At 40.8% G+C, this 26,381-nt stretch overlaps 2 protein-coding genes across 3 annotated transcripts in view; one reads left to right on the top strand and one right to left on the bottom strand.

Annotated features, from left to right (window-relative positions):
* The first annotated feature begins 1,353 nt into the window (after positions 1–1,353).
* Positions 1,354–7,623, top strand: LOC140677495 (uncharacterized). The gene is made up of 2 exons (XM_072912129.1): positions 1,354–1,513; positions 6,711–7,623. The coding sequence occupies exons 1-2, from the start codon at positions 1,354–1,356 to the stop codon at positions 7,406–7,408; spliced, it is 858 nt and encodes a 285-aa protein (XP_072768230.1). The 3' UTR covers positions 7,409–7,623.
* Positions 7,624–17,967: 10,344 nt separating this feature from the next.
* LOC133575676 (uncharacterized) overlaps positions 17,968–26,381 on the bottom strand; it is a 53,216-nt gene continuing 44,802 nt past the window's right edge. For both annotated transcript variants that reach the window (XM_061928396.1, XM_061928395.1), the window contains exons 8-9: positions 25,069–25,234; positions 17,968–18,110 (exon numbers count right to left, since the gene is read on the bottom strand). In XM_061928396.1, the coding sequence (XP_061784380.1) occupies positions 17,990–18,110; positions 25,069–25,234 (287 nt within the window). In that variant the 3' untranslated portion in view covers positions 17,968–17,989. The remainder of the gene's footprint in view (positions 18,111–25,068; positions 25,235–26,381) is intronic.

Here is a 26,381-nt window from a genome sequence, read left to right on the forward strand (position 1 = left end):
CTGGGGGTTGTCAATATATGAAATGTAGGTCTAAGTGAGACCTACATAGAGGTTTTAAAAAAGCAATAAGGTGCAGATATAAATAAATAGATTACTGTACAGATAAATATATTGCACTTTTGCATATGCATCCACGTTTATGCATGTATGTTATATTGTCTTTACTACTATTACTAAATTATAAAATACGACGTCATAACAGTTGAGTTATATATAGAATTTTGCGTTTAAAGTTCAATAATAAAGTTGTTCGAATCAAATTAGGAATGTGTCACAAACACACACACACACACACACACACACACAAAAAGACAGAATGCCCAGAATGGAACGCTGCAACGCAGACGTCATTACGTCATCGAAGCTCACGTTTATACATTCACACGCAATATTTGGGAACCAAGATGAGGTGATGGAAGAACGGTAAAAAAAAACAAAAAAACATTAATCTATTTGTGTCTGCATCAGACCAAGTTATGTTTACATTTCACCTTTGCCTCTCATTGCACATAACGGTGGTGCGTTCAAGGAACCCTGGTTAGAGTTCCAAACAGAGTGTCACTCGTTTTTAAAAGACTGAGGGTGGCTTAAACCTTCAGTTCTATAGATGAAATAATAATTATCATAAGTATTTAGGACTATTATCATCCACTAATCCTTCAAAAACCAGCAAAACGTTACTTTACACTTCATAAAAATAATGTTATGGTCTTATTTCCTTTTATGTCTGGGACTAGGGATATAAATAAACACATGCTAACTTCTCCCTTGCAAATAAATGCCCTCATTTTGAGCAGTTTTCAATCACGCCACAAGATGGCAGCATTGGAACGTCATGAACGCGTCAGCTGTAAAACTTCCGTAAATTCGGAAAAGAAAAAAGCGTGTCTTTCCTTTTTACTATATGGATTTTTTTTATTCATTATAACATTTTTATTAAATGCAAATAATAACATTAACACAAATCAAATGGCGAAGAAACAAAACTCGCTAACCGTTTACGTAAACAACACAGTGCTGTCGTAAAGAGTCGTAAAAGGTATTACAAAAATAAAAGCAGTCAAAGTATTTGAATTATTTTCGAAAATAAGAGTACTTCAATTATTTGAGTAGTGAACGACGTGGATAAATAAGAAATATTCTAACGTTTCAAAGTGTAGTTGTTGATTATTTAAGGTTATCAGTAAATATTTTTGCGAACCGTTGTTAAAAAAAAATGCCTTTATTTTGTAAAAACTGCGGTCAAGTCCCGGAAGTTCCGCCAAATGATTAAACCGATAAGGCGGAAGTTAGGAAAAGGAACCCGGTGACAAATCGCCCACTTTTCGGGATTTACCGACTAAAACATTCAGAATGTTGAAAGAATTGGTGAAGGAGCGACTAATGGTGGCGGCCGATGAAATATTCGCGCTGTTTGAAAGAGCGATAGCGTCGTACGAGGAGGAACTTTGTCGGACAAGAGAGGAGAAGGAGCGATATCGACAACGTCTGGAAGCTGTGTTGCGCATTGAAGGTATGTTTACATGTCTACTACATCTTTAAAATACACAACAATGATAAGTGAAAATGTAAAAAGACGAAGAACATTTTTTTTTGTTTGTTTAAATATCTTTTCTAAACACGACACAAATCTTCCTAATTGCTAGGAATCCCACCGTTTATGTTTTATACATAAGCGTATTTGGCGAGCACCGTTTTGTCCTACTAATTTCAGCGATCCTTGAACTCACCGTAGTTTGTTTACATGTGTGTGCCGCTCCACTAATGGACACTAGAGTGTTTACTTTCAAAGGCAAAATTAAAGTATTGCTAGAAACATCATTTTATATGGGACTTTATTGTATTCTATGTATAGTACATGCTTCAAAAAAAGAAAAAAAGCACCAGAATTAGAGATATTACAAGTCAAAGTGATGAAGCTTATAAGGTGTTACGCTCATGACTTGGTGTAACTAAACATTACCCTATAAGATGAAGGCAATTGCATTTTATTGATATTTGAAATGTATTCAATGTTTATAAATGAATATTTAAATATACTAAATGTAAAAAAAGGGAATAAATATTCAAAATAATCTAGTTTGGTTACGCCATCATGAGCGCAACACAAGGTTGTAAAAGTTTCAACTACAATTCTAAATAAGATGTCAAAAGCAAATACACACAGCTTAAAGATTGATCAACACCTATTTATGATGATTTATCAAAATATAAAAGAACTATACCCGAACAGAACGCTCATGATGGTTACACCAAAAAGTAACGCTATGAATCGCGTTTTTTCCAAGTTTTGGGGGCATTTTTATGCTATTTCCAAGCATCTCCTATTTTATTATCGTTGATTTTAAATGGTCAAACTAATGCATATTACATATGCACGCCCTAGTAAACAAAACAAAAAAGTCATATTTATTTTGATTGTTGCATTTTGAAGTACATTTGTGCAGGTGGGTGCGAGTGTACCCATTACCAGAGCTCTACACATGTGCAACTTTCTCCGATGCTGCCACAGAAAGACGTGATTCATGCCACTCTTTCTTTGTCTCGTTTTGTCCACCAAATGTTTTATGCTGTGTGTTAGGGTTGTACGGTATGCCGGTATTAGTATAGTACCGCGATACTAATGCATCATATTCGGTACTATACCGCGTCTGAAAGGTACCGGTCCGCCAACCAGTCCAGAAGTTATCTCATCCTGTGAGAGGCCTCCATTTTACTAATGATTTCCAAAGTTGCAAAAATGTGTAGAATAAAAATTAAAATGCAACATTTCTGTCAACGAAGATTTGCGTCAGCCTTCGATAGTAGGCTAATATAGCTAATATAGACACTTACATCATGTGTTGCCTTCATTATAACACTTATATAAGACTTTTAAAGTCATTTTGATAGTAGGCTAATATAGCTAATATGGATGAACGATTTGTGGATGAGGAAAGTGAGAGTGAAGGACTAGAGGGCAGTGGGAGCGATTCAGATAGGGAAGATGCTGTGAGAGGCGGGTGGGACCTGATATTCAGCTGGGAATGACTAAAACAGTAAATAAACACAAGACATATATATACTCTATTAGCCACAACACAACCAGGCTTATATTTAATATGCCACAAATTAATCCCGCATAACAAACACCTCCTCCCTCCCGTCCATATAACCCGCCAATACAACTCAAACACCTGCACAACACACTCAATCCCACAGCCCAAAGTACCGTTCACCTCCCCAAAGTTCATACAGCACATATATTTCCCCAAAGTCCCCAAAGTTACGTACGTGACATGCACATAGCGGCACGCACGTACGGGCAAGCGATCAAATGTTTGGAAGCCGCAGCTGCATGCGTACTCACGGTACCGCGTCTGCGTATCCAACTCAAAGTCCTCCTGGTAAGAGTCTCTGTTGTCCCAGTTCTCCACAGGCCAATGGTAAAGCTTGATTGTCATCTTCCGGGAATGTAAACAATGAAACACCGGCTGTGTTTGTGTTGCTGAAGTCGGCCGCAATACACCGCTTCCCACCTACAGCTTTCTTCTTTGCTGTCTCCATTGTTCATTGAACAAATTGCAAAAGATTCACTAACACGGATGTCCAGAATACTGTGGAATTTTGCGATGAAAACAGACGACTTAATAGCTGGCCACCATGCTGTCCCAAAATGTCCTCCACAATCCGTGACGTCACGCGCAGACGTCATCATACCGAGACGTTTTCAGCAGGATATTTCGCGCGAAATTTAAAATTGCTTTAGTATTGGCATGTGTTGCAATGTTAAGATTTCATCATTGATATATAAACTATCAGACTGCGTGGTCGGTAGTAGTGGCTTTCAGTAGGCCTTTAATGTAGTCATGCACCTTTTAAGTTGAGTCTGTTTGAGTCAGGCAGTTTACCGGGCAGCTATGTTTACTTCCCGGGGTCCTTGAGTCAGTGTGTTGAACAGTGTGCATGTGAGCGTGTGCTTAGCTGCTGCTGCTAAAAAGTTACATACAAAGAAGAAGTTGAAACGTAAAACGGTGTCATTATTGCCTAGCCCAGGGGTCGGCAACCTTTACCAGTCAAAGAGCCATTTTGACCAGTTTCGCAAATTATAGAAAACAATGGGAGCCGCAAAATATTATTGAAATTTTAAACGAAATAACACTGCATACACATTTTTTTTTTTGCTTTGTGCTATGTATAAACTAGGGGTCTCAGACACGCTGCCCACACCTTTATGTGGAATTTGAAAGCTGGTGCGGCACGCGGGTTTTAAATGAATGGCGCGTGCCGTGATGGTACAGCATATAGCGCCCACTACAACCAGCGTGCCTGATCAGCCACACATTGTATGGTGTCTCTGCTTACTCACGTAAGTGACAGCAAGGCATACTTGGTCAACAACCACACAGGTTACACTGACGGTGGCGGTATAAAAAAAAACCTATAACACTCTGACTAATAATGCACCACACTGTGAACCCACACCAAACAAGAATGACAAACACATTTCGGGAAAACATCTGCACCGTAACATAACATAAACACAACAGGACAAATACCCAGAATCCCATGCAGCCCTAACTCTTCCGGGATACATTATACACCCCCCGCTACCAAACCTGAATGGGATTCTGGGTGTTTGTTCTGTTGTGTTTATGTTGTGTTAAGGTGCAGATGTTCTCCCGAAATGTGTTTGCCATTCTTGTTTGGTTTTGGTTCAAAGTGTGGCGCATTATTAGTAAGAGTCTTAAAGTTGTTTTATATGGTCACCGTCAGTGTAACCTGTGTGGCTGTTGACCAAGTATGCTTTGCTGTCACGGTTTGCAAGCAGAAGATGTATATTGTATAACAAGTGTTGGGCTGGCACGCTGTTAATGCAGATTGTAGAGGGCGCCAAATGTTGTTCCATCATGGCACGCCCTTATTATAGCTGTAAGGGTGAAAATCGGTGAATATTAATCCCGGGAGTTTTCTGCGAGAGGCACCGAAATCCGGAAGTCTCACGGGAAAATTGAGGGGTTCAGCAAGTAAGCTGCTGAGCCGCATCAGAGTGATCAAAGAGCCGCATGCGGCTCCGGAGCCGCGGGTTGCCGACCCCTGACCTAGCCGGAGTACGCTCACGGGTGAAGAGTCCCAGCACAACAACAACATCAGTTTATCCATATGGTTCTTTATAGAGATGTCCGATAATATCGGCCTGCCTGCCGATATTATCGGCCGATAAATGCGTTAAAATGTTGTATCGGAAATTATCGGTATCGTTTTTTTTTTTTAATTAAATCAACATAAAAAACACAAGATACACTTACAATTAGTGCACTAACTCAAAAAAGCTCCACTCATTCACACAAAATGGTTGTTTCTTTCTGTTATTAATATTGTGGTTCCTACATTATATATCAATATATATCAATACAGTCTGCAAGGGATACAGTCCGTAAGCACACATGATTGTGCGTGCTGCTGGTCCACTAATAGTACTAACCTTTAACAGTTCATTTGACTCATTTTCATTACCGTATTTTCCGCACCATAAGGCGCCCTGGGTTATAAGCCGCGCCTTCAATGAACGGCATATTTCAAAACTTTGTCCACCCATAAGCCGCCCCGTGTTGTAAGCCGCATCTAACTGCGCTAAAGGAATGTCAAAAAAACAGTCATGGAGTCGTATATCAACATGGACGGAGCTGCTGAAAAAAGCCACCCGGCCTCTTCGCATAAACTTAAACTTCCCTTAACCACTCGCTCATCTTTTCTTCATCCATCCATCCCTTCGAGTTAGCTTTTATGATGACGCCGGCTGGAAAGGTCTCTTTTGGCAAGGTCTTCCTTTTGAATATCACCATGGGTGGAAGTTTCTGGCCATTAGCATGGCAAGCTAGAACCACAGTGAAGGATGACTTCTCATTCCCTGTGGTGCGAATATTCACCGTACGTGCTCCCGTTGTATCCACAGTGCGGTTCACAGGAATATCAGTTGCTGTGAAATAGTAATCCGTGTGCGGATGGAGAGATTGCGTCTTTTCATGAACCGGATCCCTGTCACTTGGTAGGAGCCATTTTGTGGTCTTTACAGATATAAACACACAAAGGAAATGAAACGTACGGTATATCCGCGCCCTTTTTCTTCTTCTACGCGGGCGGGTGGTTGCTTACAGTAGAAGAAGAAGCGCTTCCTGTTCTATGGGGGCGGGTGCTTACCTTGGCGGTTGCTTGCGTAGAAGAAGAAGCGCTTCCTGTTCTACCGGGAAAAAAGATGGCGGCTGTTTACCGAAGTTGCGAGACCGAAACTTTATGAAAATGAATCTTAATATTTATCCATATATAAAGCGCACCGGGTTATAAGGCGCACTGTCAGCTTTTGAGTACATTTGTGGTTTTTAGGTGCGCCTTATAGTGCGGAAAATACGGTAATTACTAGTTACTATGTAACTGTTTTTATATTGTTTTACTTTCTTTTTTATTCAAGAAAATGTTTTTAATTTATTTATCTTATTTTATTTATTTATTTATTTTAAAAAAGGACCTTATCTTCACCATACCTGGTTGTCCAAATGAAGCATAATAATGTGTTAATTCCACGACTGTATATATCGGTTGATATCGGAATCGGTAAATAAGAGTTGGGCAATATCGGCAAAAAAGCCATTATCGGACATCTCTATATCAAAGGAGTATGAGTAACATATCACAGGTGCCTTTAAAGTATTTGTGTCGTTTGCCTCCCGCAGATGTCCAGCAGCTTATTGGTCATCGAGAAGAAAGTTCCCCTCAACGGCAGGGGGGGAACTTTACTTCAAAGGAGGAGGATCCACAGCCCCCCCGCATTAAAGAGGAAACTGAGGAGCTGTGGATAACTCAAGCCAGACCAGAAGAGGCCGATCTCGCCAAGATGCCCCTGACTGGTGTCTCTGAGAAGACAGAAGACAAACCACAAGTGGGCAACCTCCTACCTCAACCGTCACACCCTCCCGAGGATGAAGACACCCAAGAACCTTTGAGCAGCAACATGGATTATTCTTACTGCTACCAAAGGGAGACGGCAAAAAAAAGTTTGACCTGCGCAGTTTGCGATAAGAGCTTTCCTTACAACAAGGATATGACCCGACACATGAGAACGCACACGGGGGAAAAACCGTTCAGCTGTTCACTTTGCGGCAAAGGATTCTCGGAGAAGTCCCACATGTCGATACACATGAGAACGCACACCGGGGAGAGACCGTTCAGGTGCTCCGTCTGCGCCAAGACGTTCGCCCAGAGGTCCACTCTGGTGCGGCACATGAGGACGCACACGGGCGAAAAACCCTTCGGCTGCTCCGTTTGCGACCGGAGATTCTCCTGGAAGACCAACATGCTGTCACACATGAGGACGCACACGGGAGAGAAACTTTTGTACAGCTGCACGGACGGTGGTCAAAAAAAGTCTTAAAAGGCAAAGTCAGAGAAAAACGTTTTGATGCTAAATTTGTCTCGATAATGACTTTTTTTTTTTTTTTTGGAAGAACTCTGATTCGTCTCACGCAGTCACTGGTTTGTGCCAGTTAGACTAAAACTGACATATTTTGTACTATGCTGCATTTATTTCTGCATTTTTAATACAAACCCCGTTTCCATATGAGTTGGGAAATTGTGTTAGATGTAAATATAAACGGAATACAATGATTTGCAAATCCTTTTCAACCCATATTCAGTTGAATATGCTACAAAGACAACATATTTGATGTTCAAACTGATATTACTTTATTTTTTTTTTGCAAATAATAATTACCTTAGAATTTCATGGCTGCAACACGTGACAAAGTAGTTGAGAAAGGGCATGTTCACCACTGTGTTACATCATCTTTTCTTTTAACAACACTCAATAAACGATTGGGAACTGAGGAGACACATTTTTGAAGCTTCTCAGGTGGAATTCTTTCCCATTCTTGCTTGATGTACAGCTTAAGTTGTTCAACAGTCCGGGGGTCTCCCTTGTGCTATTTTAGGCTTCATAATGCGCCACACATTTTAAATGGGAGACAGGTCTGGACTACAGGCAGGCCAGTCTAGTACCCGCAGTCTTTTACTATGAAGCCACGTTGATGTAACACGTGGCTTGGCATTGTCTTGCTGAAATAAGCAGGGGCGTCCATGGTAACGTTGCTTGGATAGCAACATATGTGGCTCCAAATCCTGTATGTACCTTTCAGCATTAATGGCGCCTTCACAGGTGTGTAAGTTACCCATGTCTTGGGCACTAATACACCCCCATACCATCACACATGCTGGCTTTTCAACTTTGCGCCTATAACAATCCGGATGGTTCTTTTCCTCTTTGGTCCGGAGGACACGACGTCCACAGTTTCCAAAAACAATTTGAAATGTGTACTCGTCAGACCACAGAACACTTTTCCACTTTGTATCAGTCCATCTTAGATGAGCTCAGGCCCAGCGAAGCCGACGGCGTTTCTGGGTGTTGTTGATAAACGGTTTTCGCCTTGCATAGGAGAGTTTTAACTTGCACTTACAGATGTAGCGACCAACTGTAGTTACTGACAGTGGGTTTCTGAAGTGTTCCTGAGCCCATGTGGTGATATCCTTTACACACTGATGTCGCTTGTTGTTGCAGTACAGCCTGAGGGATCGAAGGTCACGGGCTTAGCTGCTTACGTGCAGTGATTTCTCCAGATTCTCTGAACCCTTTGATGATATTACGGAGCGTAGATGGTGAAATCCCTAAATTCCTTGCAATAGCTGGTTGAGAAAGGTTTTTCTTAAACTGTTCAACAATTTGCTCATGCATTTGTGGACAAAGTGGTGACCCTCGCCCCATCCTTGTTTGTGAATGACTGAGCATTTCATGGAATCTACTTTTATACCCAATCATGGCACCCACCTGTTCCCAATTTCCCTGCTCACCTGTGGGATGTTCCAAATAAGTGTTTGATGAGCATTCCTCAACTTTATCAGTATTTATTGCCACCTTTCCCAACTTCTTTGTCACGTGTTGCTGGCATCAAATTCTAAAGTTAATGATTATTTGCAACAACAAAAAAATGTTTATGAGTTTGAACATCAAATATGTTGTCTTTGTAGCATATTCAACTGAATATGGGTTGAAAAGGATTTGCAAATCATTGTATTCCGTTTATATATTTACATCTAACACAATTTCCCAACTCATATGGAAACGGGGTTTGTACAACACCTACTACAAACCCCAAAAGCAGTGAAATTGGCACGTTGTGTAAATGGTAAATAAAAACAGAATACAATGATTTGCAAATCATTTTCAACTTATATTCAATTGAATAGACTGCAAAGACAATATACTTAATGTTAGAACTGGAAAACTTTATTTTTTGCAAATATTAGCTCATTTGGAATTTGATGCCTGCAACATGTTTCAAAAAAAGCTGGCACAAGTGGCAAAAAAGACTGATAAAGTTGAGGAATGCTCATCAAACACTTATTTGGAACATCCCACAGGTGAACAGGCTAATTGGGAACAGGTGGGTGCCATGATTGGGTATAAAAGTAGATTCCATGAAATGCTCAGTCATTCACAAACAAGGATGGGGCGAGGGTCAACAGTTTGTGAACAAATGCATGAGCAAATTGTCGAACAGTTTAAGAACAACATTTCTCAACAAGCTATTGATTTCACCATCTACGGTACGTAATATCATCAAAAGATTCAGAGAATCTGGAGAAATCACTGCACGTAAGCGATGATATTACGGACCTTCGATCTCTCAGGCGGTTCTGCATCAAAAAGCGACATCAGTGTGTAAAGGATATCACCACATGGGCTCAGGAACACTTCAGAAAACCACTGTCAGTAACTACAGTTGGTCGCTACATCTGTAAGTGCAAGTTAAAACTCTACTATGCAAGGCCAAAACCGTTTATCAACAACACCCAGAAACGCCGTCGGCTTCGCTGGGCCTGAGCTCATCTAAGATGGACTGATACAAAGTGGAAAAGTGTTCTGAGGTCTGAAGAGTCCACATTTCAAATTGTTTTTGGAAACTGTGGACGTCGTGTCCTCCGGACCAAAGAGGAAAAGAACCATCCGGATTGTTATAGGCGCAAAGTTGAAAAGCCAGCATGTGTGATGGTATGGGGGTGTATTAGTGCCCAAGACATGGGTAACTTACACATCTGTGAAGGCGCCATTAGTGCTGAAAGGTACATACAGGTTTTGTTGCCATCCAAGCAATGTTACCATGGACGCCCCTGCTTATTTCAGCAAGACAATGCCAAGCCACGTGTTACATCAACGTGGCTTCATAGTAAAAGAGTGCGGGTACTAGACTGGCCTGCCTGTAGTCCAGACCTGTCTCCCATTGAAAATGTGTGGCGCATTATGAAGCCTAAAATACCACAATGGAGACCCCCGGACTGTTGAACAACTTAAGCTGTACATCAAGCAAGAATGGGAAAGAATTCCACCTGAGAAGCTTCAAAAATGTGTCTTCTCAGATCCCAAACGTTTACTGAGTGTTGTTAAAAGAAAAGGCCATGTAACACAGTGGTGAACATGCCCCTGTGCTGCATTTAAATTCTAAGTTAATGATTATTTACAACAACAAAAAAAGTTTCTCAGTTGGAACATGAAATATCTTGTCTTTGCAGTCCATTCAATTGAATATAAGTTGAAAAGGAATTGCAAATCATTGCATTCTGTTTTTATTTACGAATCACACAACGTGTCAACTTCACTGGTTTTGTATATCTTGAAGACGAAGCCGCCACCTTCAAAATAAAAGCTCAACAGGAAACGCCATTATCATTTAACACTTACAGAAGAAAAAGCGTTCTATTGCTCAGGTAGTAGTACAAGTTATTTTTATAAGAAAACTTTATTTAAAAAACAACAACAATCATCATTATTACTGTTTTTTTATATTATTAGTGGTAATGGACAAACATCGTGAAAATAGTTGCGTTGTAGTTTTATTTTCTATATTACCGTAATGCAACTAAACCAACAATTGCACCGACCACATTTTGAAGTTTAACAGCAACTTCTTCCTTAGCTCTCAGCTTTGAGCAGTTTTTTTTGTTTTTTATCGCCGCCACAAGATGGAGGCGGTGTGACGTCACGCCGCCGCTATAGTGCCGTAAAGCGCGCACCGAAGGCGTGAAGACGGAAGTCGGACAAGGCGGAGAAAAGACAAAAGCGCCCGTTTGATGGCGTTTGGTCCCGGAGCGGCAAACATCCAAAAATGGCGTTGAACAAAATGTCGTTTACCAAAGAGTTTGTCATGGAGCAAATGTCCATGGCTTCTGATGACATATCCGGGATGTTTGAGAAAACCATAGCGTCGTACGAAGAGGAGCTTTCTCGGACGAGGGAGGAGAACGCGCGACAACGACAACTTCTGGAAGCTAATTGCACGACTCAAGACGTGCTGCAACAAGGTACATTTATGCTCCAATTATTCCTTTTAAACACTTTGTCGTGGATTTACTTCGACATTATATTTATTTTTCACAATGACTTCGACAGTTGAGAATATTCACAAGTCACAATATTATCCAAAATGGCGGCCAAGCAGAGCTCTATTTCATTTTTTTTATTTATCTCCTTCATTAATGTGCATCTTTGATCAATACACAATTATACCTCAATTATATATTTACACACCAATGCCTGAGAAGGAGCAGGATGAAGAAAAATCGTATATTTTCCTGCCCCCTTCAACATAATACGTAGTCTTACTTAATGGATATCACGGGATGATACAAAACAAATACAAACCCCGTTTCCATATGAGTTGGGAAATTGTGTTAGATGTAAATATAAACGGAATACAATGATTTGCAAATCCTTTTCAACCCATATTCAGTTGAATGCACTACAAAGACAACATATTTTAAGTTCTAACTCATAAACTTTATTTTTTATTTGCAAATAATAATTAACTTAGAATTTCATGGCTGCAACACGTGCCAAAGTAGTTGGGAAAGGGCATGTTCACCACTGTGTTACATGGCCTTTCCTTTTAACAACACTCAGTAAACGTTTGGGAACTGAGGAGACACATTTTTGAAGCTTCTCAGGTGGAATTCTTTCCCATTCTTGCTTGATGTACAGCTTAAGTTGTTCAACGGTATTTTAGGCTTCATAATGCGCCACACATTTTCAATGGGAGACAGGTCTGGACTACAGGCAGGCCAGTCTAGTACCCACACTCTTTTACTATGAAGCCACGTTGATGTAACACGTGGCTTGGCATTGTCTTGCTGAAATAAGCAGGGGCGTCCATGGTAACGTTGCTTGGATGGCAACATATGTTGCTCCAAAACCTGTATGTACCTTTCAGCATTAATGGCGCCTTCACAGATGTGTAAGTTACCCATGTCTTGGGCACTAATACACCCCCATACCATCACACATGCTGGCTTTTCAACTTTGCGCCTATAACAATCCGGATGGTTCTTTTCCTCTTTGGTCCGGAGGACACGACGTCCACGGTTTCCAAAAACAATTTGAAATGTGGACTCGTCAGACCACAGAACACTTTTCCACTTTGTATCAGTCCATCGTAGATGAGCTCAGGCCCAGTGAAGCTGACGGCGTTTCTGGGTGTTGTTGATAAACGGTCTCCGCCTTGCATAGGAGAGTTTTAACTTGCACTTACAGATGTAGCGACCAACTGTAGTTACTGACAGTGGGTTTCTGAAGTGTTCCTGAGCCCATGTGGTGATATCCTTTACACACTGATGTCGCTTGTTGATGCAGTACAGCCTGAGGGATCGAAGGTCACGGGCTTAGCTGCTTACGTGCAGTGATTTCTCCAGATTCTCTGAACCCTTTGATGATATTACGGACCGTAGATGGTGAAATCCCTAAATTCCTTGCAATAGCTGGTTGAGAAAGGTTGTTCTTAAACTGTTCAACAATTTGCTCACACGTTTGTTGACAAAGTGGTGACCCTCGCCTCATCCTTGTTTGTGAATGACTGAGCATTTCATGGAATCTACTTTTATACCCAATCATGGCACCCACCTGTTCCCAATTTGCCTGCTCACCTGTGGGATGTTCCAAATAAGTGTTTGATGAGCATTCCTCAACTTTATCAGTATTTATTGCCACCTTTCCCAACTTCTTTGTCACGTGTTGCTGGCATCAAATTCTAAAGTTAATGATTATTTGCAAAAAAAATGTTTATCAGTTTGAACATCAAATATATATATATATCAAATATTTAACTGAATATGGGTTGAAAAGGATTTGCAAATCATTGTATTCCGTTTATATTTACATCTAACACAATTTCCCAACTCATATGGAAACGTGGTTTGTAGTTGGATATTTTCTTTTATCATCAAAACATCTTTTATTGGTTATTGTTTACAAACTCCGAAGACTTTAAGGACCGAAACCAAAGGCTTTAAATCAGAACCAATGATAGGAAATATTTTAATTATATTATTACGCTGTTTTGTCTGATTTATAATTGTGATCAAAATCTATTGCATCACCCAAAACTACCGTAATGTAAAGTATTAACCAAAGAATAAGTGATTAATACATTTTAACAGAGGTGTAGATATAACATGTTGCAACAGAAAGTAATCGAACAAGTTGATTAAAGGCCTACTGAAATGCGATTTTCTTATTTAAACGGGGATAGCAGGTCCATTCTATGTGTCATACTTGATCATTTCGCCATATTGCCATATTTTTGCTGAAAGGATTTAGTAGAGAACATCGACGATAAAGTTCGCAACTTTTGGTCGCTGATAAAAAAGCCTTGCCTGTACCGGAAGTAGCAGACGAGTAGCGTGACGTCACAGGTTGTGGAGCTCCTCACATCTGCACATTGTTTACAATCATGGCCACCAGCAGCGAGAGCGATTCGGACCGAGAAAGCCACGATTTCCCCATTAATTTGAGCGAGGATGAAAGATTCGTGGATGAGGAAAGTGAGAGTGAAGGACTAGAGGTCAGATAGGGAAGATGCTGTGAGAGGCGGGTGGGACCTGATATTCAGCTGGGAATGACTAAAACAGTAAATAAACACAAGACATATATATACTCTATTAGCCACAACACAACCAGACTTATATTTAATATGCCACAAATTAATCCCGCATAACAAACACCTCCCGTCTCCCGTCCATATAACCCGCCAATACAACTCAAACACCTGCACAACACACTCAATCCCACAGCCCAAAGTACCGTTCACCTCCCCAAAGTTCATACAGCACATATATTTCCCCAAAGTCCCCAAAGTTACGTACGTGACATGCACATAGCGGCACGCACGTACGGGCAAGCGATCAAATGTTTGGAAGCGTACTCACGGTACCGTGTCTGCGCATCCAACTCAAAGTCCTCCTGGTAAGAGTCTCTGTTGTCCCAGTTCTCCACAGGCCAATGGTAAAGCTTGACTGTCATCTTCCGGGAATGTAAACAATGAAACACCGGCCGTGTTTGTGTTGCTGCAGTCGGCCGCAATACACCGCTTCCCGCCTACAGCTTTCTTCTTTGCTGTCTCCATTGTTCATTGAACAAATTGCAAAAGATTCACCAACAAAGATGTCAAGAATACTGTGGAATTTTGCGATGAAAACAGACGACTTAATAGCTGGCCACCATGCTGTCCCAAAATGTCCTCCACAATCCGTGACGTCATCACACCGAGACGTTTTCAGCAGGATATTTCGCGCAAAATTTAAAATTGCACTTTAGTAAGCTAACCCGGCCGTATTGGCATGTGTTGCAATGTTAAGATTTCATCATTGATATATAAACTATCAGACTGCGTGGTCGGTAGTAGTGGCTTTCAGTAAGCCTTTAATAATAGTTTGGAGAAAATAATACAACTAAGATGCACGTTACCATCAATTGGTAGAAACCTTACAGTATGGAGACTTTGTAGGGCGCAACTAGACTGGCAAACACTACTTCCAAGTGTTGAAGCTTATTCTTTGGACAGTTTAATTAGGAAACATATACATTATCTTATTTATTAATTTAGTTAGAATTTGTTTTGGCACTACGTAAATATATTTTTCATCAGTTTTCCAAGGTGTGTTGCAGTATATTTGATTACCGTATTTTCCGCACCATAAGCCGCCCTGGGTTATAAGCCGCGCCTTCAATGAACGGCATATTTCAAAACTTTGTCCACCTATAAGCCGCCCCGTGTTATAAGCCGCATCTAACTGCGCTAAAGGAATGTCAAAAAAACAGTCAGATAGGTCAGTCAAACTTTAATAATATATTAAAAACCAGCGTGATGTGGGCGCGCATGGAGTCGTATATCAACATGGACGGAGCTGCGTGAAAAAAGCCACCCGGCCTCTTCGCGTAAACTTACCTTAACCACTCGCTCATCTTTTCTTCATCCATCCATCCCTTCGAGTTAGCTTTTATGATGACGCCGGCTGGAAAGGTCTCTTTTGGCAAGGTCTTCCTTTTGAATATCACCATGGGTGGAAGTTTCTGGCCATTAGCATGGCAAGCTAGAACCACAGTGAAGGATGACTTCTCATTCCCTGTGGTGCGAATATTCACCGTACGTGCTCCCGTTGTATCCACAGTGCGGTTCACAGGAATATCAAAAGTCAGTGGAACCTCGTCCATGTTGATAATGTTCTCTGGCCGGATCTTTTTTTCAGCTATCTTGTTTTTACAATATGCACGGAAAGTAGCCAGCTTTTCTTGAAAGTCTTTAGGCAGTTGCTGTGAAATAGTAGTCCGTGTGCGGATGGAGAGATTGCGTCTTTTCATGAACCGGAAACCTGTCGCTTAGTAGGAGCCATTTTGTGGTCTTTACAGATGTAAACACACAAAGGAAATGAAACGTAATACCCGCGCGCTTCTTCTTCTACGGGGGCGGGTGGTTGCTTACCGTAGAAGAAGAAGCGCTTCCTCTTCTACGGGGGCGGGTGCTTACCTTGGCAGTTGCTTACCATAGAAGAAGAAGCGCTTCCTCTTCTACGGGGAAAAAAGATGGCGGCTGTTTACCGTAGTTGCGAGACCGAAACTTTATGAAAATAAATATTTATATTAATCCACATATAAGGCGCACCGGGCTATAAGCCGCACTGTCAGCTTTTGTGAAAATTTGTGGTTTTTAGGTGCGGCTTATAGTGCGGAAAATACGGTAGTGTTTATTTTTGTAATCAGCCTGACCTAAGCCTTGATAATCTTTGTGAGTTACACATGCTTTCATTTCATTTGACAAGTTTTATTGTGTTAAATTGTAAGTAGATGAGGTATAATCATTAAATAATTCAAATCAAAACTAATATTACTAATTGTTAATATTTCAGTGCCCCTGAACTATATAATACTTGCAAATGAAACTTAAGTGTATTAAGAAAAGTGCCTCAATTTAGGTGCTTAACTGATTCTGTGACGGCGCTCTTAACTCAAAACACTTGTATCTCAAATCCACTTTGTTCCCTTCCGTTTTGAAAGTGTCCTTGTATAAAACGTGACATGTCTGGGCTAAGGTGTGCTTGCTTACGTGTCCCGCAGACGTCCAGCAGCGGGTCGCGGGTCAAGAAGGTGGTGTCCCTCAGCCGAAGCAGGAGGATGCGCCGCAGTGACGTCATGACGACTAAAATAGAAAAGTGACAACTGAAAATAAAAATGAGTATATGTTCAGTAAACTGTTCTAAAAAGGTATTTTGTGTATGATCCCAATCGTTTAAAACGTTTTGTAAAAGAAACCTATGATGATTTTTGTAAAGAGCTGGTCACAACATTAGGTACACTGACGTTTAAAAACACATCTTTTGTTGTAATGAAAATAAAACTTTGTTCCTACCTTCTCTTGTGGTTCCTCAGTCCAAGTCGACGAAAGTCCCGTGCAAAATATTAACGCCCAACTGAGTATTTAGTTTTGTAGCGGGAGGGCATAAAAGGGTAATAACAAGAAGCTATAATAACTAGAAATGCCCGTATATGTACGTCCGTCAATCTGTGATGTCACAAATGTCTCGCTTTAAAAAAAAAAAAAAAAAAAAAGACTGCAAAACGGCGTGTAAGAATCTTATGATTTGACACGTCGTTCAATAAACACGGGTATCCTACATTGTAACATTTATTAGTCAGACAAGAGGAAAACCATCTGGATGTAATGTGAATAGTCCAGAATTAGCTGCAAGTCCAGGAGGTCACGGTGGAACTCGGCGACATGGCTGAAAACGGTATCACAATTTAGGTCGATATCGATTATTATTGATAGAGAATGCTTTGGAGCATTCACAATGAAAACGTTTTTGTTTCAAATGTAACCTATGAAGGCAGAAAGGAAATGTCAACAAAATAGTCAAATCACATTTAACACTTAATAATAAGCTCCTAAAAATAAGGAATATGTAAGAAATGCTTCTTCATAAAGTGTAAGAAAATAGTGCAAAATGTAAACCTGAGAACTATTTTCTATAGGTTTAGTGCCAGGAAAGTACAGCTGTGCTCTAAAGGGTGAGCGTGGCTTAGGTGGTGTGCTATTATTGATTACAAGCGCCTTGCATCATTGGCAGACCACATTGGTCTGACTACGGTCCCTTTGGGAAAAATCTATATATATATATATATATATATACACACATACCGGTACATATATACATACATGTATGTATGTATATATATATATATATATATGTGTATATATACAGTATATATATGTACATACACACATACATGCTTTATTTTGAAGTATCAGTTATAATTATTGTATTTTGTACATAAGTTGCTCTAGTTTGAGAAATAATTCTCATTTATTGAGAAATGTATTCCAGACCAAAAGCAGACTTTTAATGTGAAAAGGCAGCGTTGTGTTAACGTAACACAAGAAAGTTATTTTGCTACACAATAGCATAAAGGACTTACCTGCGAGGCTCCATTAACAAAACAAGTTGACCCGCAAAGAACTGGACAAAGTCCCTGGTACAGAGGGAAGTCCGGGCTTCTGCTTTGGCTGCTGCCCCCGCAACCCCACTTGGGAGAAGACGGGTGAAAGCCAACAAGTCCTGCCTGACCAGGGACCGCATCCTTTCATGCTGACCATTCAAAATCCAGCAGCTTCCGGAAAAGGGAGCTGATTTGTGCGTTCATGCTGCCGGCGCGTCTTTTCCGGGACTTTGCACCTTTTTCTGGGTTGATGCCCAAGAAGCACCTGTGAACAACAGATTGGTTTTTGGACATTCTATTTCTTCCTTTACGGAGCAAAGAGGGAGCGTGAGGACAATTTAACTCTCTTTTTCACTGGAACCTCCATTTATGAACCCCTCTTTTTGAGAACTTTCCAGGTTACGAACTCTTAGATGGCACCAAATATGTCTTTGTATACGATAGGGTTGTCCCGATACCAATATTTTGATACTTTTCTAATTAAAAGGGGACCACAAAAAATGTTCATTATTGGCTTTATATTAACAAAACATCTTAGGGTACATTAAAGGGGAACATAATCACCAGACCTATGTAAGCATCAATATATACCTTGATGTTGCAGAAAAAAGACCTTTTTTTTTTACCGATTTCCGAACTCTAAATAGGTGAATTTTGGCAAATTAAACGCCTTTCTATTATTCGCTCTCGTTGTGACGTCACATCGGGAAGCAATCCGCCATTTTCTCACTTTCGTCGGTGTGTTGTCGGAGGGTGTAACAACACGAACAGGGACGGATTCAAGTTGCACCAGTGGCCCAAAGATGCGAAAGTGGCAAGAAATTGGACGAAATTTGTTCAAAATACGAGGCTGTGGGGAAAGCCGACGAAATGGTCAGTCGTTTGTTCCGCACACTTTATCGACGAAAGCTATGCTACGACAGAGATGGCAAGAATGTGTGGATATCCTGCGACACTCAAAGCAGATGCTGACATCAACTCCAAAACTGGACGGATCAGCTTTCAGGAAAAGAGAGCGGATGAGGGTATGTGTACAGAATATATTAATTGATGAAAACTTTATTCATTACTCACGGTTTTACGTAAATTATGAATTTTGGCGAATTAAACGCCTTTCTATTATTCACTCTCGGAGCGATGACGTCACATCGGGAAGCAATCCGCCATTTTCTCAAACACCGAGTCAAATCAGCTCGGTTATTTTCCGTTTTTTCGACTGTTTTCCGTACCTTGGAGACATCATGCCTTGAAGCATGTTAAAGGGGTCAAATCACAGCTCAAAGAGGCAAAAGTGACTCTTTTTACTAAACTTTTGTTTTGAAGGGGGAATTGCAAACTTCCTGTTGATTATTGCCGAAAGATGTCAGTGTATGAAATGTAGGTCTAAGTGAGACCTACATAGAGGTTTTTGTTTCATGTCTCTACGACATTCCTACTGGGAGTTAGAGGCCGTTTTGTCTGTTTTCTTCCTAGGGGGCGGTAGAGAGCAATTTTGAGTTTTGGGATTAGGTTTTTTTTATTAGATCGCAGTTTTCGCCAGTCCTGATGTGTGTGTCCAGTTTGGTGAGTTTTGAAGCATGTTAAGGGGGTCAAATTAAAATGTCCGGCATTTTGAGTATTGTTTACACAACGTGCGGTACGCTACTTAATATGTCCGTGTGGAAACTCGTTCGGTACACTTCCGCACCGAAATGAAACCCCCGTACCGAAACGGTTCGATACAAATACACGTACCGTTACACCCCTATTATTTTGATTATTGTTTCTCAGCTGTTTGTAAATGTTGCAGTTTATAAATAAAAGTTTAAAAAAACCAAAAAAAAATGTTGCGCATAGCATAGATCCAACGAATCGATGACTAAATTAATCGCCAACTATTTTTATAATCGATTTTAATCGATTAGTTGTTGCAGCCCTACTAAGTACGCCAGCTTTGTTACATTACAATGCATGAAAACACTCCTACAACATCACACACGGGACGGTTTAGTAAGTAGGAATTGGTTTAGTTATATTGTAAAACTTACAAACGTCGCTTGGAGTGATGAAGGAGGAATCCATCCGAGTAGAAACGCTATTGATGGCACTTTCCGCTTCCGGTTTAAAGGGGAACATTATCACCAGACCTATGTAAGCGTCAATATATACCTTGATGTTGCAGAAAAAAAGACCATATATTTTTTTAACCGATTTCCGAACTCTAAATGGGTGAATTTTGGCGAATTAAACGTTGTGACGTCACATCGGGAAGCAATCCACCATTTTCTCAAACACCGAGTCAAATCAGCTCTGTTATTTTCCGTTTTTTCGACTGTTTTCCGTACCTTGGAGACATCATACCTTGTCGGAGGGTGTAACAACACGAATTCAAGTTGCACCAGTGGCCCAAAGATGCGAAAGTGGCAAGAAATTGGACGTTTGTTCCGCACACTTTACCGACAAAAGCTATGCTACGACAGAGATGGCAAGAATGTGTGGATATCCTGCGACACTCAAAGCAGATGCATTTCCAACCATAAAGTCAAAGAAATCTGCCGCCAGACCCCCATTGAATCTGCCGGAGTGTGTGAGCAATTCAGGGACAAAGGACCTCGGTAGCACGGCAAGCAATGGCGGCAGTTTGTTCCCGCAGACGAGCGAGCTAAACCCCCTGGATGTCTTGGCTCACACCGTCCCTTATGCCACCGAAGATGATCAAGAGAAGAATATCGACCCTAGCTTCCCCTGGCCTGCTGACATCAACTCCAAAACTGGACAGATCAGCGGATGAGGGTATGTCTACAGAATATATTAATTGATGAAAACTGGGCTGTCTGCACTCTCAAAGTGCATGTTGTTGCCAAATGTATTTCATATGCTGTAAACCTAGTTCATAGTTGTTAGTTTCCTTTAATGCCAAACAAACACATACCAATCGTTGGTTAGAAGGCGATCGCCGAATTCGTCCTCGCTTTCTCCCGTGTCGCTGGCTGTCGTGTCGTTTTCGTCGGTTTCGCTTGCATACGGTTCAAACCGATATGGCTCAATAGCTTCAGTTTCTTCTTCAATTTCGTTTTCGCTACCTGCCTCCACACTACAACCATCCGTTTCAATACATGCGTAATCTGCTTAAGCCGCTGAAATCCGAGTCTAAATCCGAGCTAATGTCGCTATATCTTGCTGTTCTATGCGCCATGTTTGTTTGTGTTGGCATCACTATGTGACGTCACAGGAAAATGGACGGGTGGTTAAAATCAGGCACTTTGAAGCTTTTTTTAGGGATATTGCGTGATGGGTAAAATTTTGAAAAAAACTTCGAAAAATAAAATAAGCCACTGGGAACTGATTTTTAATGGTTTTAACCCTTCTGAAATTGTGATAATGTTCCCCTTTCAAACATATTTTTATTAATGCAATTTATTCCTTAAATAAAATAGTGAACATACAAGACAACTTGTATTTTATTAGTAAGTAAACAAACAAAGACTCCTAATTAGTCTGCTGACATATGCAGTAACATATTGTGTCATTTATCATTCTATTTTTTTGTCAACACTATGAAGGACAAACTGTAAAAATTAAATATTAATCCACTTGTTCATTTACTGTTAATATCTGCTTATTTTCTCTTTCAACATGTTCTATCTACACTTCTGTTAAAATGTAATAATCACTTATTCTTCTGTTGTTTTGATACTTTACATTAGTTTTGGATGACACCACAAATTTGGGTATCAATCCGATACCAAGTCGTTACAGGATCATACATTGCTCATATTCAACGTCCTCATTTGTCCAATAAACTTAAAAAAAAACGATTTTGTGACGATAAAAATATCGATGTAATCATAGTATCGACTACACACGCTATTGTACTTGGTATCATTACAGTGGATGTCAGGTGTAGATCCACCCGTGGCGTTTGTTTACGTTCAGGAACGGCGTCGTTCGCATTGATGCCGGTGAGCTACGGTGTGTAGTGAAGCATGTCTAGCTATTCCTCGTCCTCCAGTGATAATAATACTTGTAAGAGACGTACCGGTACTGTGTTCGTCGCCATGGAGACGAGGATTGGTGATTTAGAAGTAGCTAAAGCGGATCAATCCGATACCAAGTCGTTACAGGATCATACATTGGTCATATTCAAAGTCCTCATTTGTCCTGAGTTTATAAACAAATAAAATTAAAAAAAAACGATTTTGTGACGGTAAAAATATCGATGTAATCATAGTATCGACTACACACGCTATTGTGCTTGGTATCATTACAGTGGATGTCAGGTGTAGATCCACCCGTGGCGTTTGTTTACGTTCAGGAACGGCGTCATTCGCATTGACGCCGGTGAGCCACGGTGTGTAGTGAAGCATGTTTAGCTATTCCTCGTCCTCCAGTGATAATGATACTTGTAAGAGACGTACTGTGTTCGTCGCCATGGAGACGAGGATTGGTGATTTAGAAGTAGCTAAAGCGGATCAATCCGATACCAAGTCGTTACAGGATCATACATTGGTCATATTCAAAGTCCTCATTTGTCCTGAGTTTATAAACAAATAAAATAAAAAAAAAACGATTTTGTGACGGTAAAAATATCGATGTAATCATAGTATCGACTACACACGCTATTGTGCTTGGTATCATTACAGTGGATGTCAGGTGTAGATCCACCCGTGGCGTTTGTTTACGTTCAGGGACGGCGTCGTTCGCATTGACGCCGGTGAGCCACGGTGTGTAGTGAAGCATGTTTAGCTATTCCTCGTCCTCCAGTGATAATGATACTTGTAAGAGACGTACTGCGTTCGTCGCCATGGAGACGAGGATTAGTGATTTAGAAGTTAGCGAGCTAGCCATGTCTTAAAGCACCTCTTCCTGAGGGCGTTTCAGAAGTTATAACTTCACCTTTGTTAGTTTTTAAGCCAAAATGCGTCCGTTCTCGTGTCTGCTTGTAAGTACTCCGTGTGTGTGCGCAGCTGAACATGCTCCTTTCTCGTAAAACCAGCAATGTCATGATGTGACGAAGACGCGCCGTCATGCCCGTTAAAAAAAGGGGGGGGAACCGGTACTTTTCAAACAGAGTATAGTACCGTTTTTGATTCATTAGTACCACGATACTATACCGTACAAAACGAGTAAACCATCATTTTGTGTCTCGCTGGCAGTCGTTTTGTCCCTGCGCGTACTGAAGAGATGGAGGAAGCGGGCTTCGTACCGCAGCACGTTTTTAATTGTGATGGGACCGGACCAAAGCGGACTTATTTGACAGCTTCGGAAAAGACAACCTCTCGTTCAGCGGCGCCTCTCTTTTAAGCCCCCCCCCCCACACACACACACACACACACACACACACACACACACACTCACACACACACACACACACACGGCTCCTCCCCCACCACATTTGTCTGCTCGTTCCCTCCCGTGAGGAGCAGCCAACAGTACTCCATTTACGTCTTGTGACCTGAATATTAACCGAGCGCTAACGTAGAGGAACTACTTTTAGCGGCGCCGCGATCACAGAGCGCTAACTCGCTTAGGCCGCTATATTGACATATTGTGCTGAGCCTCTGAGTTGGTGAAAGTTCATTCTAGAAGGTCGTGGACATCAAATGAGAAGTTGGGTCAACTTTGACAACCAAAAGGATGCTAATTTTTTTATACCTGCGTTAGTATTATGATTATTTCTTCATCTAAACAGGAAGATAAACATCTCATCAGGCGGCATGCCAGTGAGAGCAGACATTGTACAGTAAGTGATTGTTTTATTATAGAGATGGCCGATAAATGCTTTAAAATGTAATATCGGAAATTATCGGTATCGGTTTCTAAAAGTAAAATGTATGACTTTTTAAAAGAAGTACAGAGCGCCAATAAACCTTAAAGGCACTGCCTCTACGTGCCGGCCCAGTCACATAATATCTACGGCTTTTCACACACACAAGTGAATGCAATTCATACTTGGTCAACAGCCATACAGGTCACACTGAGGGTGGTCGTATAAACAACTTTAAAACTGTTACAAGCATGCGCCACACTGTGAACCCACACCAAACAAGAATGACAAACACATTTCGAGAGAACAGCCGCAACCGTAACACGACATAAACCCAACAGAACAAATACCCAGAAACTAACTCTTCCGGGACACTACAATATACACCCCTTCCCTCCCGCCACCTCAACCTCCTCATGTTCTCTCAGGGAGAGCATGTCCCAAATTCCAAGTTGCTGTTTTGAGGCATGTTAAAAAAAAAAAAATGCACTTTGTGACTTCAATAATAAATATGGCAGTGCCATGTTGGCATTTTTTTTTTTTTTCCATAACTTGAGTTGATTTATTTTTGGAAAAACCTTGTTACATTGTTTAATGCATCCAGCGGGGCATCACAACAAAATTAGGCATAATAATGCGTTAATTCCACGACTGTATATATTGGTATTGGTTGATATCGGAATCGGTAATTAAGAGTCGGACAATATCGGCAAAAAAGCTATTATCGGACATCTCTATTTTATTATGTTCATAGTTTGTGAGCAGTTTGTGCTGCATCTGTTTCTCACTCAGTTTTGAAAACTTGTACCTCATCCTCCTTATGTTCAGGCTCAAAAATATATGTTTCTGGATCATCATTTGTCCCACAGTAATCCTTGTTGTCTCTCATGAAGTCTGCCATGATTAGTGGTGTTACTGAAGGGATAAGTGATTCGACATTGCATGCTTAAAATGAGCTAAATACGTAAATATTACACGTTATTATGAGTGTTACTACATTCAGGGGCGCCGCTAGGGATTTTGGGCCCCATGAAAATAATCTTTACAGGGCCCCCAACACAGTGTCATTATTTTTTCCTGTATTATAATTTCATCATCATTAGGGGGCCTCTCTGGGCCCCCTCCATCATGGGCCCCTAGAATCCGTCTCCTTTACCCCCCCTTTTCGGCACCCCTGACTACATTACATATATACTTACAGCGTGTATATACAAGTTTTTTTTAAGAGCGCTTTATAAGCGGAATAAATCGTACCCAGTTACCTCCATTGTTTGCTGACTTTTACTAGCATTTATTTACGAGTTATAATGCAAAACATTGTCTTACATGAGCATTGGGAATGATAAGCAACATTCTAGAAAAAGTACAGTCCCCCTTTAAGTGATTGCTGTGACAGAAAGATACGCTAATATTGTTTGAAATTCGTGGCGTGGGACATGACAACAGTAACCAAGGGGGCGTGGCTTGGCGTCCATACCTTTGGATGAACTCCAGGGTGCACGAGCCGTCCACGGGGTACTCCAAGTTGAAGATGTAGTAGCTGGCAAAGACCGAAGCGACCCCGTGAAGGAGGTTGGAGTGCGGGCCCATCACCACTCGTCGGTCAACGCAGAGCATCCACGCCGACGGCTTCAGAACGTCCCCTGCAATGGACACATTCGTCAGCATCTTTTAGGGCCCGGAAGGGAACGTGAATGACTTCCACAACATGAACAATCTGCCTGTGTGAAAACACGAATCAATCGGAAATCAGCAGCAAAGGAGAAAGTGAGAAAGTTGTACCGGGGCCCCAAGCACGGTGGGGCCCCTGGGCTTCTCTAAAGTTGTCATTTAATATGCTAATTATTTAAAAAAAACGACATCAATGGCAAGGTAACACAAAGATATGCTTGAGTAAAGTTACAAATGTTTTAAAATACAAAACGGTTCGTTCCACCTTGATAGTAGCAAACTCGACACAGACGTCATAAGGTCATCAAAGTTCACCTTTTAGCCTTTACACAGCATTTTGGAACAAGGAGGAGGTGATAGAAGAAAGGTAAAAAATAAAAAAATCTATTTGTGGCAGCATAGGAGAAAGTTTTGCACACGTTTCACATTTGCATCTCATGGCCCATAACTGTGGTGCATTCAAGGACCTTTTATTAAAGTTAGAAACTCTAAAAAAAATGTAAATCTATTTGTGGCAGCATAAGAGAAAGTTGTGTACACGTTTCACTTTTGCATCTCATGGCACATAACTGTGGTGCATTCAAGGACCTTTTTTAAAGTTAGAAACTGTAAAAAAAATGTAAATCTATTTGTGGCAGCATAGGAGAAAGTTGTGTACACGTTTCACCTTTGCATCTCTTTGCACATAACTGTGGTGTGTTCAAGGGCCTTTGATTAAAGTTAGAAACTTTAAAAGGTTAAAAAATATAAATCTATTTGTAGCATCATAGGAGAACGTTTTGTACACGTTTCAGTTTTGCATCTCCTGGCACATAACTGTGGTGTGTTCAAGGACCTTTGATTAAGGTTAGAAACTTTAAAATGTAAATAAATATATATATATATATTTGTGGCAGCATAGGAGGAATGTTTGTACACGTTTCACTTTTGCATCTCATTGCACATAACTGTGGTGCATTCAAGGACTTTTGATTAAAGTTAGAAACTTTAAAAGGTTAAAAAATATAAATGCATTTGTAGCATCATAGGAGAAAGTTTTGTACACGTTTCACTTTTGCATCTCATGGCACATAACTGTGGTGTGTTCAAGGACCTTTGATTAAAATTAGAAACTTTAAA

This window comes from Nerophis lumbriciformis, linkage group LG33 (assembly GCF_033978685.3).
Source record: "Nerophis lumbriciformis linkage group LG33, RoL_Nlum_v2.1, whole genome shotgun sequence".
Classification (NCBI taxonomy): Eukaryota; Metazoa; Chordata; class Actinopteri; order Syngnathiformes; family Syngnathidae; genus Nerophis; species Nerophis lumbriciformis.